General features: G+C 35.2%; 1 protein-coding gene across 1 annotated transcript in view; it reads left to right on the top strand.

The window, feature by feature from the left end:
- Nucleotides 1-15,729, top strand: part of LOC131076474 (uncharacterized) — a 38,138-nt gene extending 22,409 nt beyond the window's left edge. Inside the window, exon 3 of the mRNA XM_058013680.2 lies at nucleotides 15,132-15,729. Coding sequence (XP_057869663.1) covers nucleotides 15,132-15,381 — 250 coding nt within the window. The 3' untranslated portion in view covers nucleotides 15,382-15,729. The remainder of the gene's footprint in view (nucleotides 1-15,131) is intronic.
- The last annotated feature ends 1,870 nt before the right edge of the window (nucleotides 15,730-17,599 follow it).

Here is a 17,599-nt window from a genome sequence, read left to right as displayed (position 1 = left end):
GTTGTGCATGTTATAGAATGATGTAATAAATAATAAATTAACATGCTAATGTTAATTCATTATATGTTAGTTTTTAGTTAATAGAGGTTAGTTATCAATTAGTTGTTAATTAGTTGTTAGTTATTAGGTTATATAAAGCCATTAAATGTAATAATGTTGTTGAAGATGATTGAATGATTAATTTGTGGTGTTAGAGCCTTGTGCTTTTTGATATGATTAGTTGTCCATATGTGGAGATACTTAAGAAGCCTTAATGTTGTTTATATCCTTATTTTGGAATTGAAATGATCTTGGATTGATTCCATGTGGTCAAAGCATTAGTAATTCTAGCTCGCTAAGGAAGGTTTATGTTCCCCTTGAGTGTACTTCTTGCTGCATGGGTTGCAAGATGTGCATCTTTTTGCATGGTTTATCCTTGTAGGGTGCCAAGTCGAATGTCCTTTTGTGCAAGTCATAATTCGATACTATTTATATCTATGCCTTGAGTATTTAGCTTCTTCATTCCTAGCATCCATTTCAGTGGTGTAATCACCAATCTTTTATGTAACCATTCTAGTATTGTGTAGTTGTTTGTAGAAGCTTTGTGGCAAGGATAGCAATAGGGCTTCTACATTGCTTTTGTTGTGAAGTGCCAAAATTGTAGTTTGTGCTCTATCATTGGTCATTTCCAAGTATATTCTTGGGCTAGGTAAGTTGAGCACCTTATTCTATCATCTAGAAAAGCCTTGAGATAAGTTGTCACAAAGGGCTCTTATGTAAGTCTTGGATGTGGCTGGTCCACATGTTGATGCAAGGACCAACTTGCAAATTATAATGTGAGGAAGGGGCCTATATGCACACACCTTTTTTGTTGTTGCCTTGTGTAGATCATCTGCTAATTGTTTTCCTTTGTCATATTACATACCTTTGTGCCAAGTTATGACAACACATTGCTATCTAACCATGAGAGAACCACTTCATGAATTCTTGTTGTCTCTCCTTTAGTAGCTCTTCTATGCTTTATTGTGGCATAGTGCTACTCTTCTCAAGTTGACACCTCCTAGATCATGTTTCATAGAAACCAAGATGTTGTTCATATCAAATACTTGATTAAAGGGTAGTGCTTTGATCCATGTGAAGGTGAGGTTATTTCGCAAAGGATTGCCGAGAACTTTTTGTGCATGGTTGACTTAGATAGTCCATAAACAAGGTAAGATGCTTTGATTTGGTTGTTCTTTGGTCCTGGAAATACAATTTGTATATGATGTTTGTACACTTGGAAAGTGACCTTGGATACCTTGATTTGGTTGTTCTTTGGTCCTGGAAATACAATTTGTATATGATGTTTGTACACTTGGAAAGTGACCTTGGATACCTTGCTACAAGTTTGGGTGATATGTTATTCATCTACAATTTGGAGTCGTGGTATGTGCACTAATTTCCCCATTACTAATTTGTGCACCACTCTATTGTGTTTTTGTTGTTGTTGTGGGGATTAGGTTTTAAAACCTGTAAACATGAAATCAACAACTAGCCTCACATATTTTCTCAAGGGTATTCCATGGTAGTTTAGTAGGCTTATATTCAATTGGGCATCATTGTAGGTTGCTCTATGCTTCTCGTGCCTTCTACACCATGTCATTTGCATTAAAATTGTAATAATTGAAGATTGTATTCAACTCACCAAGCTTATACCTTGCATATGTGCCTCCAATGGTGGTTGTACGTTTTCTTGCCTTACTGTAAGCTTTATTGAAACTAGGGCACAATGGTGTGAATGTGTATATTTGACATTTTGATTAAATAGGACACATCTGCTACCTCTTATGTTTGGGTGAGGTTTGAAACCATGTGGGGGACTACGTTTTGTTTAGAAATGTGTCAAGATTTTGGGTTGCACCTTCCACCTATATTTGCACAAAAGCTAAACTTGTTAACTCATATGGTGTGAAGGTTTATTGGGATCACATTCCATTTGTCCGAATACATTGCTAAATAACAGAACTAGCTCGCAAGGAAACAAACAAGTGGTTTGGTTAGGCTGAAACAAGGTAAGTCTTGTAGCTTTACAAACCCCCATTGAATTTGGGGCATGTGCATTTTCATTCCATCTCCAATGTGGGACATCTCTACACTTCCCTCAAACAATGGTGTGTTTGTACCACACCACTTACCGTCTAGATTTCCTTTTCTTTACAATGTGTCTTACAAGAGACATCACTTCCCTTTTTAAATATTGAGCTTCCTATATGTGTTCTTGTGTGGCATTTCTTCAACCTTGCTTTGTTTTCTTTATTAGATCAAGTATTTTTCACTTTCCAAATGCATTCTTTTGTTTGTTGTGTTTGCCTTCCTTTCCTATGTCATTTTGTTTTCCATTGTGCACTTCCATTTCAGCATCCTACACCATCCATCAAAGTTCTTTTTGTTGCAAATCTTGTTTTGGTATTTGTTTGGGCTTTGTTAGTTTCTTGTGCAACTCCTTGATCTATTGGTCAATATTCCACAACACACAAACATGTTCCTATTCTAAATGATATTGAAAAAGTTTCTTGTGCTTATGGAATACAAATGACATGAAAAGTTCCCAAATCCAACAAGTTGCAAAGACATGATTTCTTGTTTTTTGGTTTACTAGTGTGCACAATCATATTTGGTAGTACAACTTTAGTTAATTTCCATTAATAACTTTGAAGAGGCATATCCCATTAGTGCAAGCCAACCATCCTATTCCATCTTACAAAATTGATTCCATCACAAATGGGTCTAATTAGTGCACTTGTAGCTTTGCTCATATGCTTTTTATGGTTGGAACCATGCATTAGAACCCAAATTCTTTTTATACTTGGAGTCATGCATTAGAGCTTGATTCGTAATGCAGGATCATCCTTGGCCCATCAACAATCTTGCCTCAACCAAAATGTTTTGCTCTTCCTTTTTGCGTTCTCTATATTGTTTAGGTTTCTCTCTATGCACCATGAGTTAGAGTGAGATTTCTCCAATATGATCCTAATGGTTTTTATGTAATCTTGCATTAGCTTAACTCCTGATACCTTAGTTGTGCATTATGTTGGTATTTGCAACCAATTCCATGATTACCTCTAGGGATTATCCAGATTTCAAACTTAAAAGGGAATTAAGAGGCTGGTAAACAAATAAGGAACATATTAGATCAATTTCCTTTGCACTTCAGGCTCTACAAAACCTAGGTGGGTTCCCCTTTGTGGTATTAGTATAAGATTTCCAATATAACGAATATATGATACCTTGTAGGCATTTTTCCATATATTATGATAAGAATTTAGAAAATATTACATGAAAACATCAATTATCCTAGTGAACATTAAAAATCAAGCATGGGAAAAGAAAACAATTAGAAATAACTTAAGATTGGCTTATGATATGTCATTCTAAATTGATTCTAGGATTTAGGAAGATATATCTTGATCAGAACAATGCCTATTTAGGGGTAAAAAGTTTCAAAATTGTAAACTTCTCCCCATAGCAGCTCAACACATTTTAATGGTCAGTTAGACAATATTGGCTTGGAATAATGAGACCAACGAAAGATAAAAAATGTGTTTCTACTTAGTAATCCTTCTGTAACAATAACATCCTTAGCATTTTCATGAAAGCAATTGTTCCATTCATTAAGCAGAACCCATTAATGAAAAACACACATTGCAAGAAGTTTGCAGTGAAGAAATCAATAATGCTTGATTATTTTATTCAAAAGAAGTGTTGAATTACAAATTGGAGACAACCATATTGAAGCATGATTTCATATAAGTTTCAATTGAAATATACATTGCTATGACAGTTTTTTTATAGACCTTAACCACTATATCCTAAGACATGCTACAAACCAAAAATTCTTGCCCAGAATTTTAAGTCCTAAAATCCTTTACAATGAGGCTCACATAGTGTGCAAGCTCATGAGCCAATTCACGTGTTACATGTTACATTTGACAACCATTTTTTTGTTGAAATAGAACAGGTACAACAACTTGTTAAGAAAATATTCTCTTTACAATTTGGAGCCAAAAAGTAGTCGAAGCTGTTGGACAGACAACTGAACTCAAATTTGCTGATGGAGACAAAATTTGGTGGCCAAGTTAACCTGGCAAAATACCCATCCGTTGTATTTCTCCAACCATGAAGCATACAATTCCTTTGAAGGCCATTGAAATTCAAGAGCTTTTGCAACTTTATTGATATGAGCATTATATCTTGCATCTAAAGCTGCTTTAGCTTCTTTACTAGAACTGTATAAACTTGATTCAAGCTTTATCAACTTGTCCATGCTACTGTATAGCAAAGTTGAATCAGGTTCGCCACTTGCATAAATAGAAGAGCATAAAGAAGGTAGAATGGTATTGAAATCATGCTTCCATTTATCAAAGGCCTTGATGTTGCCATCTTCATCCAAAATTTTAGGCGTTAAAGCCTCCTCCAATGCTTCAAATGAACTCAACCTACCTTTGAGCTGAATTCCAATTTGGTTTGGTAAGTTGATAAACCACCTAATAAACCCACCATCTCATAAGTGCTTGCCAATTCAATAGGGGCATTAAGGTCAAATTTAGCTTGCTTATATACTCTTTCAATTATGGACAGCCTAGGGATCCTTGTTCTTAATATTTCTTTCAAGTTCTCCTCATGCTGCAGGTTAGTGACATATGCCTTTTTCAAGTTAATATATCCAACCATAGTATCATTTAATTTGTGCACAACGCAAGACAATCTGTGACTTATTAACTCCATTGGACCAAGTATCTTTTCTCATTCATATACATCGATTCTAGCATCCTTGTGCCAAGCAATTTATTGTCACTCAAGTGCACAACTTGAGCAATGTGTAGGTATGGCATTGAGTAATAAAATATCATGCTAGAACAATTGCTTATTTGCCATATACCAATTGAAATGGCATATGACTTGTTAGGCACTTGCTAGTGGTTCTATATGTGCACAAAATTGTTTACATCCTATCATCATAGTCCATTCTTTCCACGTCACACATTTATTAATATGTACTAAGGATCTTGCTAAATTTTTTTCAGTTCTATTTGTTTGTGGGTAGTAAGGAGAGCCCTTATTTGATGCACCACGAATTTATATTAGTAGCTCTTGAATTGTTTATGTTTTAAAATGCATACCCTAATTACTAGTTGAGTGGGCATCCAAAACTATTGATGATGCTATCAAACAATTTACATTGTTGTCTTTGTGGTACAATCTCTTGTGAGCACAAGCTCCACCTAGTACATAAGGTAATCAGTTGCGTTTCAAGCCGTGCACTTGTTCAATGTTGACGAATGGGATCCTTGATAGCTTCAAGGTATAGGGCAATTTCTGGTGCCTCCTTTTGTGTGCTAATATTCTGTTACACTAATTCATGTTGAATGAGGATTGTCTACCCTTTAATGAACCACTCTTGATGCAATAGGGAGTTGTTTTTATATTACAACTAGGCACTAAGATCCTTAATCACTTATCATAATTCTCATAAAAGTTCTTGAATTTTTTTTTGTGACAATGTTTAGTGTTAGAATTTTGGGCACTCAAATTCCTTTAAATACCCTTTTCAAACCTTTGCTTTGTGCTTGCAAGATCAAAATGGACATACCAGTCTTACATGTGCCTTAAGTGTAGCAACAAGCAACAACATTTTATGAACCAAATTCAAGACATTCTTAGCTATCCATCATCACAAATGCTTTGCAACGGCATGCCAAATCCTTGTCTCTTATAAAGGCTTTAACAAGCAACTATGTGGATTTCATAAATGGAAGGTTGATTACCTTGATTTGGATTTCCATTCTCTATTGGATTCACAGGTAGATTTTGATCCAGAGATGGGCTTGGTTGATTACTACAGTTTGGGTTTCCACTCCCACTTGGATTGAAAGGTGGATTCTGATCACCCTTGATGATATTACTTGAAGGCCTTCATTGATTGCCTTTGATTGTGACTACCCAAGTGAAACGTGTAGTAAATATTTTTGTCATTGATTTCACGTTGTATGCTCAGATGATTGTCTATTCAGCTCAGTCCGTGTTAAGCAGTTTGAGAATGTGTTTATTGGACGGTTATGTTCAGGTTGATCACTGCATTCTCCGACTTCAGTTTGCGCCATTTGTACATGCTCTGTATGTGGTGCGGAATGCAGGGTGTACAGAGAATGTCTGCAGAAGACAGCAAATTAATTCGATTTCAGAGGCATTTTCTTTCTGACATATCGTTTTTTGCAGATACCCTGTGGTGCGTTTTTTTTTTCTGCGTGACTAACCTTCTGATCATTCAGCTTGACATGTATGTGTTTGAGTGCTTGCTGTCATATTCTGTGTTTGGTGGCAACTTTAGTTGGGCGAATTTGTTTCAGATGGTGTTTTGTTTGGATATAATAAAAATACCTCGAGCTGGAAGTTTTTAGAAAACTGTTCGGAAAGTTTGTCAGAGATATCATGCCATCATTTGGTCTGCGCGCTCAGTTTTTCAAAAATGTGTAAGGTAGACGTAACTGACATGTGTGATATGAGTTTTCTTGTTTTTGAAAGCTGTGATTGATGTGGATATATTTCGGTAAGGGGTTTCGAAGAAATGTTTTTTTTTTGTTTTTTCTGCTCTTCATCGTGTGGTGCATTTTCTGCCACTGTAAAAGAAGATGAAATGTTTTGGGATGTATTCTGAATTTTTGGTGCAACGTCTCCTTTTAGAGATATTGTGTCTAACCTTCTGGAGCTATGTACTGTGCTGGGCCGAAAAGATATAGCTGAGGCTGTTGTTTTGAGAGTCAATGAATATGTATGAAGATGGAGTGTATGCCATTTTTTTTTTGTGAAGTATTTTGAGATTAAAAATTTAATTTTTTTCGACCTTCAGAATGAGCGCAGGTCAAATAAAACCTGAAGATGTGCATGGATGATTAGAATGAATGTGCAGAAAGTGTGGTTGATGACTTTCAAGTTCGAGGGTGTTTGTGGTTTTGAAGAAAAGATTCTGTTTTTAGCTGTGAATATATATTCAGTCCAGGAAGCTTTTTGATCAGCTATTATTATAACTTTTGTTGTATGGGATGTTCTGGTTCATGTTGTGAATCTAGCTACAGTGGACAGTTGAAGAACTTCTATGTAATGTGATTCTTTGTCTGTGTACACAGTTAAAAGGTTTATATCCAAAGTGTGCAAGAAAACAAGTTCGATTGGCTTGACAGTGTTTTCAGTCGAATGAGTTTTACTTATATCTGAGTAAAACATAAAGCTTACAGACTCCTCCAAATTCTTGTTTTTGTTCTCTGTGGTTGAGTTGATGCTCATGCATTTTGAAATATTTTATAGAGTTGGTGCTCTCATAGTGACTGAAGTCTCTAGTGTTTGAGTTGGTGCTAATTAAGGAGTTGGTGCTCCTGTATGTAATTGGGTTGGTGCCTATTTTGATAATGATAACCCTTGCGTGACGTGGTTTTTTACCCGAAAGGGTTTTCCACGGGAAATTCTGTGTTCTTGTGTTATGGGTGTCTACTGAATGTTTTTATCTTAATAATTGAGTTATACAATACTGATTCACCCCCTCCCCCTCTCAGTATTGTCTGTGTATTTTCAAAACAAAGGTCTTTGGTTGCCAACTCACTCTCTTGAGCAGCCTAACAATGTTTGTGATGATATTGCTCTCCCCATAGAATGTTTCTTCTAAACTAGCTACAAGATCGTTCCATACAAATTCTTGTTGTGTAAAGTGATGGTCTAGGGGACCAATCTATCTATTCGTCTAATGATGTGTCAACTTGAGTGTCCAACCATTAAATGTGTCCAAACCCCTTTATATGTCAAACACATTCTTGTGCAACTTTTTATTAAAGTAATAATGTAATACTTCTATAATGGTCATTTTGTTAGTCTATTTTAGGATATTTCCTTTTTGTCTTTTGTATCTATCTTAGAAACTTTGTTTGTAAGTTCTCTATATAAGGAGCTTTCTTCTCCTTTGTTACGAAATATCATTCAATGGTATCAGAGTGGGTTAAAATTTTTGGTAATAAAAATTTGTGGCTACTAGGAATTTATTTCTTGAAATTTTATTTGAATCAAAGTTTTTTTATGAAAAAATCATGGGTGCAAATCAAAGGATATCTTTTTATTTTATAATCGTAAAAAGGGTTTCTAAAAATCGCGGGTTTGTATATGCAAATTGTGGGTCTTTTCTTTGCATTTTCGAGTTAAAAATTGTGGGTCTTTTCTTTGCATTTTCGAGTTAAAAATTGTGGGTCTTTGCCTGTGAGATTATGATGTCCTTCAAGTTCGTGGGTTTATTTAGAAAAATTGTAGAGTATTTTGTTGAATTGTGGGGTTTTTTTCCATCTGTTTTTTATGCTTTTGTCTCTGCTTACGACTTGACAGGATGTGTTATCTTCTACGATGATTTTTTGGAGGGTTTTTTTGCAGACAAATCAGTCCGTGATGGCTCTGCCTTTTTGTGACATTCTATATTTTTTTTCGTGTGCCAGATTTGTTTCTTCTTCGCGTAACGTTTCTATCCTCTACATGAGTCCAATTTGTGTGTTTGGCCCTGAAAATCTTGCGCTCTTCTGATAGTTGATGGATTTCCAAGGTGTTTACTTAGGGTTCGTGGGCGTTTTGTCTTCTCGGTGTCTAGTTTTTCGTGGCTGCTGCTGTTTTTTTCTTTTTCCCGCGATGGTTTTCTGAGTGTGAGGGTTTGTGGTGTTCGTGGGTTTTTCTTCAGGGGCTCTCTGATTTTTGAGTTCGTGCTTTTTGAACGTGGGTGATTTTCTGCGGCCAGGGTTTCAGCGTTTGCAGATTCTTTTTGATTTTTATCATGGTTTTTTGGGCATGACTAGTGTTTGCTGTGCACCCAAAGTTTTCAAAGTTTTTGAACAAACTAGGTTCTGTACAATTTTTCCCAAAATCGCGGGTTTTTGTTTTTTTGTTTGATTTTTTCACATAAAAATCACGGGTTCTTTCTCTGCTAGAGGGTTTTCTAATTTTTTCCACAAAATCATGGAAAGGTTCCTTTTTTTTCACAAAACAAAGGTTTTTGCCAATTTTTTCACAAAATCATGTGTGATTTCAGCATCACATCGAGGGTTTAATGATTTTTTTACAAAAGTCATGGTTTCTTGCAGCTTGTTTTGGGTTGCACCTAGGATTTCTAGGGCAAACGATGTTCTTCTGCAGAAGTTTTTTGATGGTTATTTTACAAAATCATGGGTGCTTCTTTTGACGATTTTTGCCAAATTCTTGTTCTTTCAGAACTGCGAAGTTTATAAGAAGCTGATTTCGGTTTCCGTGACTCCAAATAGTGGGAGGGATAGCTTTGTTACCTAATATCATGTTGGAAGGATTGTGGTAAACTTGGCCATATCTAGAAGTTTTGTAGAACTAGGGAGGGTCTCAGCAGGCTCATGTCGTAGAGCGTTTGAGAAGAAAGGGCAGCCTTCTATGCAAATTATGTTAAGTCTTTTGTAGGGTATTTAGTAGAATGACCATTAAGGGAGGGTATTAAAGTAACAATGTAATACTTCTATAATGGTCTGTTTATTAGTCTAGTTTATGACATTTCCTTTTCATCTTTTGTCTCTATTTTAGAAACTTTGTTTGTAATTTCTCTATATAAGGAGCCTTCATCTCCTTTGTTATATATCGAAATATCATTTCACTTTTCAATATCACTATATATTATCTCCTAAATCTATGGATACATGTGAGGTGGTGGTGACAAAAGTTAGCAAGGTTCAGTTCCATCTGAATGACTTTTGTTTGCATCCTTGGTCTATGCAAGGGTCCAAAAGCATCTTACCATTGCGAGTTTCCCCGTGCACTCTATCCTTTTGAAATATGGTGAAAAACTAGTTATCTCTTATAGCCTTTGCCACCCAGTGGTCCTATACCAGAGCCTTCTCTTCAGTTGCATCTTTTTGATGCTCAGTATGGTTTTTGAGTCTTCCCTTCTTGTGTGGCAGCAAACATTTATTCATATTGCTGAGTTTGTGTTTCTTTATGCTCAACCTTGGGATTTGCTCCTTACATTTCCTACTTACCATTTTTTCTGTAAACTTGGCCCTGATATGTAATTTCCTAAATTCACTAAGTAGAAATTATTAGAACATAAATAGTACTATTGTGCTACTTGTTTGAACAAATAATAATGCTTAGAGGAATGAAAGCTCAAAACAAAGAAAATTAAGTGCTGAAAATGAAAATAAAAAAACCATAATAACTTAGAATTCATCCTGGAAAGTCCTCAGAGGGGTAAAACCAGCTTGGTAGTGACAATTTCATGTCTATCTTAATTTAGTGCTCACCAAGACCAAGTACAGAGAGTAGATAAAACTGGGATTTACTCCTATGCTCTTGTCAAGCTCAAAATGACTACAATCAACTACATTTCTCCTATTTTGATTGCTACAACATGCATACAAGCCTCCATCAATCAAACCCATGCTTTCCATGTCTTAAAATAGATGCTGGAATATCCTTCTCATACATAAGAAGGATGCAGGAGTGCATTTGGGAGTAGAATAGTTGAACAGTTACTTTAAATTCCAGATTTCACCAATCATGATGAAATTATTAGTTGTCATCAGGCAGCGGTACTGTTTCTACTTTGGAACTGTGAATTTTCTGCTGCTGATCAATTTTGGATATCTTCAAAATAGTGAGCTTAAACCTTGTCAAATCCACATGGATCCAGCCCATGTCAAAGGTCCATTTCAGGATGGGGTCATTAGACCACATGCTAAGGAACACAACCTTTAGTTTGTGAAGACTCAAGAGCTTCTTGATCCAAAGTGCTATTTGTTTGAGAGATTTTCAACATGGAGGTTCTAGGAAATTGTATAAAGCTTTTTCTGCAGAAGTGTAAGTTATTTTAACAGCAAACTCCATCTGATCAATGTCAACTATGTGTTTTATAGTTCTTGGAGTTGCACGGGCTTCTCAGGCTTCCATGCAATTGTTTGGTTATTCTCACTTTAATGTTGTCTGAGCCAAGCTACAATCCACTCAAACAAATGATTGGGTAATGTTGAGAAGAAAACCTTGTAAAGTGAATTGTAAAATACACCATTTCTCCAGCTATTTGGTCGAGCTTTTATAGGTGCCTCTTGTGCAAAGTCCAAGGTCCTTTTAGCAAACCGGTCATTGATCTCTGTGTGGATCACTAACCAAGGCCTCCTCAACTTGCATTGCGTCGTTCATATGAATGGCAAGAAAACGAAAATGATAATTAATTCCAGCTTACTTGCATGTGCAAAACTTATCTACCATTTATCAATCACTACACTTAGTTCAGTGACCTTCATGTAGAATATCCATGATGCATGCAACCTAATAAATAAATAAACACCACATTTAACCTTTAACACTTAAAACATTATTACACCTTATGTAATTCTTGTGCATATGAATCTCTTATATTAACTTTGCCAAAATATTACATTGAGTGCACATTGTACTTACAGCAACCCAAAACAAAGAGTTATATAATACATGATACTTTCAATCACAATCTGGCAGCATATTGTTTCAAAAACATTTTACAGAAAACTACTATATTACCCTTATATGGAGGCCTGTGAAAGATACACTGACTAGAACCACCCCAGTTGTATGCTTTTGCCTTAATATGTTATTAGGTTGTATGAAAACTAAGGAAGAACATGCCTTTACGTGTATTTATTACATTAAAATCATAGGCCACCATATTTTATCTATAATTGTAAAGCTAGGGGAAACCCATGTGTGCAACTAATTGGCATAAAATATAACTTTTTTTTTTATACAAAAATTGCCACAATGTTTAGTGTTACTTCTCCTGTTCTATGTGATGTTGATTGACAATTCTGAGGGATCTATTTGTAAGGGTTTTAGGGATCTCGACTTTTTGTGATTTGTGGTTATGGGATGAGGCACAAGTGTAATTTTTTGTAGATCTGGCTTGCTAAGATGCCATCACTTCTCCTTTCTAGTAGAACAACCAAGAAAGGAAGAGATCTAATCACCTTCATTTAATGCCATTGAATATGTTGAGGTGAGTGGAATCCTTGAGGCTGTCATTTTAATGCTGCCAATTTACATTGGTGTCATCCAGTTGCCTCTTATACCATTTTGTTGAAGGTGAAGATTGGCAAGGGCTTGCTCTGAATATTCCCCCATGAATAGATTAGCAACACCTTCCATTTCATAGAAGTTTTCTTGGAAGCTGAAAAAATTCGATCTCAAGCTATTTGCAAAAATTGCTGTTCCTTTTTCATCAGAAGGGTTTTTTTTAAAATAAGAACATGTCAAATCTCACCAAGATATCATTTGCAGCTACCTTTTTGTTGATGGAGCTGAATTTGTTAAGGAGTCCATTAATGCGAGGAAATTATTTCTTACAAAAGATTTAACTTGGTAAAATAGGCAACAAAGGTTGGTGGGAACCTGCTAATCTCCTTTTGGCCTTAGGGAAGCTTCTTAAATGTGGATTGGGCTGATTTCCTTGTCTGGAACAAGATTCTCCTGCAATTTAGTGCTTAATGAGGACTTTTAACATTTTTTATAATCTTGCTGATTGGGTTTTTGCTTAATTTTCTGTAGATGTCACCAGTATGGAGATGGTCTATCATCTTAGCCAGTTAATCTGATTTATATATTACAACTGACACTTTTCTGTTGTCTACTTTGTTGACAGTAAGATTGTTTCTTTCCTTTTGCGTGTCTTGAGCGTTTGAAAGTCTTATTTGAAAATGTTAATCTTGGGAGGTTTGGCAAACCTAAGAGTGATTTCCCAATCTTTCTTGATAACCTTGGCAACTTCATTTATAAGACCTCTCACAGCATTCAGTTCATTAATACATTGTTTATTTCTTTATGAAGGCCTGATTCTGCATCTAATGTCTGTACTTGCTTGTGATTGTCTCTCTTCCATTTCTTTTAGGACATGGAGTTATAGTGTCGCGGTAGTGGTCAGAAATGATTTCCTGCACAACTTTGATCCTTTTTATTTCAAAATATTATTGAGTGCAGAAGCTTGAACTTTCTTGTATTATAGAAATCAATGCCTGGAGCGTAGAAGCCTAAATACCTCACCTTCACTGCCCTTGCTGATTTAGCTGCTCCTAGCATAGCTAGGCTTGCTCTTTAGTGAAGGATAAAATAAGACAGATATTACTGTTGAGTTGTGTCATTGTGCTTTCCATCCGACAATATTCATCCAACAATATTCTATACTTTCCTTCCCAGTACAAGTTACGTGACTTTTTAGTGTGAAATCAAACCATTGCATGTTGGGTAGATTGCATTATCATCTGTAGTAGGCCTGGCCTATATTCAGTGGAGAGGAAATCCGTTTGGTAGTTTGCTATTGGTTGCCTGTTGATTGATTGCTAGAATACTTACTGAGTGGCAACTACAAATGCTTGAAAATTGAAATAGTACTTACATTCTATTCTTATGGTTATAGTGAATGCTTTTGTATATCGTGGAAGATAGATTTGGTATGTCATAACTCAATTGAGAAACATACAGAATGAATATACACTTTTGTTATAGGTTATTATTAGGTGGTGGTATTTGCTTGCCATTTTGAAAGTTCATGCTAAACCAAGTTTTGGTGAACCCCAAGCGAAATGGCATGGGGAGAGCTGAAAAATAAGGTCAATTTTCTGGGGATGATGGGATGGGGAATTGAGGATTAGCTGATAAATCCAGGGAATGAAAACCTGTAAATTGGTCGAAAATATTACTAGAGACAAGGGTTTCATTCCATGAAAATAGAAAATAGGCTTGTGGGGAAAACTCTGTTAACACAGATTTTCCTAGAAGCTTGTTTTCTAAAATTGCAAATGAGCTCACACTGAAAATATAAAATACACGTGTACTGTACTGACAATTCAATAGGTCAAGTGTAAATGTGTTTAAAAGCTATCCTAGTGTTATTTAGATAGAATACTGAAAATAATGAAATCTTTTTTCTTAAATTTTTGCCATTAATGTAGGGTTGGACATGCCCTTGTGTCTACTGTAGACTGAATATATGTACAGGCTTCCCATGAGTGAGTGGGAAATCGTAGCTGGCCATTGCAATGGGAATAGTTCTGAGCTGTTTACAGGTGACCATTCGTTTGGGACAGGAAGCATGTTTTAATCCGCAAGAGATGCTTCTCTCCCATTGATAAGTGAAAAATTAATTCAGATTATTTTCATTTTAAGATTGTAGAGGCATTTTTCGTCATTAAATTCTGTTTGACTTGTAAATCTCGTCTGACATTCTTATGTCAATTCAGAATTCAGTCTCAAGTGTTCTGAAAAGTTGGCTGAAAGAAATTACCCAAAAAATTGCTTCGGGTTATTTCAGATTTCTTTGGAAAATCTAACATCATCTACTGTATCATCATCCAAATCTGATGACAACAAATTTCCAAACAAAACAAGACATTTACATGGTTCTTGTAATCACTCAGAATTCCCTAGTTTCCACAACTTCGGAAAGTGCACTGAGACACTTCCATGAAATTTTTAAATCAGGTCTCTTCGAAATGTTACTTAAATATATTATAGCATAATTGTACATATCAAATTATAATTAATTCCATGACTGCTTACTATTGTTTTTGGGAGTTTTATTCCCTGATTGGCTTTGTCTCTGCCCCATCGTTGTAATATTGAAAATGTTTTCTATGGGGCTGTTTTGTTGTTGTGGTCTGTTTTGGCTTGATGTCTTGTTAAGTCCAAACTGATCTCCTTTTGTAAAAGGTTTCGGGTCTATTCAAAACCTGTTTTTGCTTTAATCAAAAACAGAAATTATTTTTGTATTTTCTGAAAAGGGGTAGCTGCTGAGAAAACCAATGTGGGTTTATTCAGGGTTCCATTGGTCATTTAACATTTTCACTAATACCCAGCTGTTGAAATGTTCAGAAAGCTTGAGCAATAATTATTTCTTACGATTTTCTCAATATGGGAGTTGCTGCATCTTTTTATGAAAAAGATTTGTCTATGATTTATTCTAATAAAATATATTGTCTTGCGGACAAACAATTTTCATAAATCAAACAGAAATTAAACTGAATTCAATTATGTGTGATGAAGATTATCATTTTCACTTATTGAAATTTCATTTTAATTACTGACAGAATGACGACGTTTATTTACAGGATGATGGAGCATGGTTTGTTGACACCGGAGAAGGCAAAGAAGACTTTTGAGAAAAAACAGAAAAAACACCTTCAATTGAAGCCAGGATCACCAGTGAAGCCTTCATCTTCAAAGAAGAATATTCAAAAGAGCTCTGCTAAAGATGTTGGTAAAGATTCTTCCAAACCCAAGAAAAAGAGGGCCCATCTATCTGATAGTGATAGTGATGAACTTATTTTGCCAAAGAAAAAGATTAGAATGTCTTCTTAACGCCATCTGCAATTATTTCTGAGATTTTGCCATGTATATTGTTCTCTAAAAGAGCAGTCTACTAAGATTGCATTGTTATAGTTTTGTTACTGCTATCTTATCTACAATATACTCATGCAACACAAAGTAGCTCAGGGTTTTCTACTATACTTTGAACAGACTGTTGATCTTTTTGTACATTAATTATATTTAGCTGATATGTAGTTTTGACCTGATGATAACCACATATGTTGATGCTAGAACCAGAGTTATGCATCTTTTAAAAGTAGGGGTCCCTTTAGTATGTAATTCTTTTGTAACAAATCTATTTTCTTATTCATTTATTGAAATATGCAGTTTTGGAGGTTAGATTTTAAAGTTAATGCATGTTTAAAATTGGCTTGTTATTATAGAGATTGGAGTTCAGAAGCAAGCTATAGCTGGTAAGTAATATAATTAATAAAAGTACCTAAAGTTGCTATTGGATGGTTGATAATCACTTATACAAAGTCTTTTTGATCAGGCACTGTTATTTTATAATTTTTTTGGTCAGAAAGTCATTTTGTATGTTTAGTGGACAAGATTATTTACATACATGTCCATCGACCATCAATTAGTGTCTTAAGGTTCTTTTGCTAGCTCCTGATAATCTCATAGGTGGAATAATTCAAGAGATATTCACGAATATATCAAACAAGTGAATTTCAGTGTATCATAATTTATTAATATGGATAATTATTTGGAAGACAATAAATTGATATGATAAGTCTCAACCTCAAGAATCTTAATTTGTTTATTTTGTATTAAGCAATGTATCTTTATTGTAGTTATTAACTATGTATGCACCTTTGTTGAGCTCTCAACTTGATTACTCATTAAAACATGGGATGGTCTTACTGAGTGTGGGCTCTGATAGTTGAGACCAACCTCCAGAGAGGGTTGGTTCATTTGGATTATCACCTAAAACTAGACTAAACTAATGACTTACTGAGAAAAGTGATATTTTGAAATGAACTTATTTCTCTTGGGGGCGATGCACCAAATGAGTTTTCAGAACTTATACTATTGTTTTGAACACACAACTTACTAAAGATAATGCTATTCTATGTACAACTCAAAATTTTTACGTCTATGCATTAGTATTTCATAGGGAGGTTATGATATTCATTATCTTTTGAAGGAAAATGTAACTTTTCTTCACAACTTTTGATTGTAAGTATTATTTACACAGCCTTTAACTTGCACAAATCATATATTTTTTGCTTAGAGGTGCTGACAATGACATATGGTTTCAAGGGTTTTTACATAAACCACAAAGAAAATACATCAATCATCTAATAACACAATAAAAATAGCTTATTCGAAGGCAAAATGACTTATCTTTTATTAATAAAAAAGGTGGTCAACAATATACAAGTCTGAAAGTTGAGTTAAACCAAAAGACCTTTGTTTTAGGTTACATTGCATGGTCTGATAGTAAAAGTTGTTCTGATCTTATCTATGAGTCAAGGTTCCTTGAACAGGTCCTAGATGCTTGGATGAGGCTCAAATTGAGTCAAAAGGCCTCCAAAATCCTCTCAACCACTTTCAAGTCATCAAACTGCTCTTAGATTCTTGCCAATGTTCAACAACTCCCTTACCCATGAGCATAGAGCACACGAGAGCAATTTTGAAGTGATTGTAAGCTTTTCTAGGCATAGGAAAAGTCCTTGAACAAATTTTGCCATGTGTCATCCATCTATATCCTCTTCTATAGGTCCATTTTCTTTGACAATATCTTGTTTACTGTTGTTCCTCGGCACTGCCATAATGGTTAGGGTTATCATTTCCTTATCTTTTTGTTGTTACAAATCATACACATTGTCCATCTCATCCATTGTGATTTTGCCCAAGTGACTATCCTGAAATAATTGTCATGTTTTCTACTCTTCCTTGGATTGTCTTTAGTGTCTTGGCCATTGGATGTCAAATATTGCTCCGTGAACATGTCATCAACAAGATTGTTGTCCTTTGTCCTCATGTGTCTTTTAGGCCTTATGAATTGTTCTTCGAGTATTTCCAACCTAACAAATAACTGTCCCACTGCATATGAACATTGTCATCAACAACTTCATCCCTATTTTCCTCAAAGATGGTTCTTTTATGGATGTTTTCTACTCGAAAGACCTCTCCCATTCATATCCTTGTCTAGTAGAGGCCAATAATTTGATAGATGCAACATTCTAAGACCACCGAGATA

Source organism: Cryptomeria japonica, chromosome 5 (genome assembly GCF_030272615.1).
Source record: "Cryptomeria japonica chromosome 5, Sugi_1.0, whole genome shotgun sequence".
NCBI classification, from domain to species: Eukaryota; Viridiplantae; Streptophyta; class Pinopsida; order Cupressales; family Cupressaceae; genus Cryptomeria; species Cryptomeria japonica.
The sequence above is the reverse complement of the archived record's forward strand: the minus strand, read 5'-3'. Positions and strand labels throughout refer to the sequence as shown.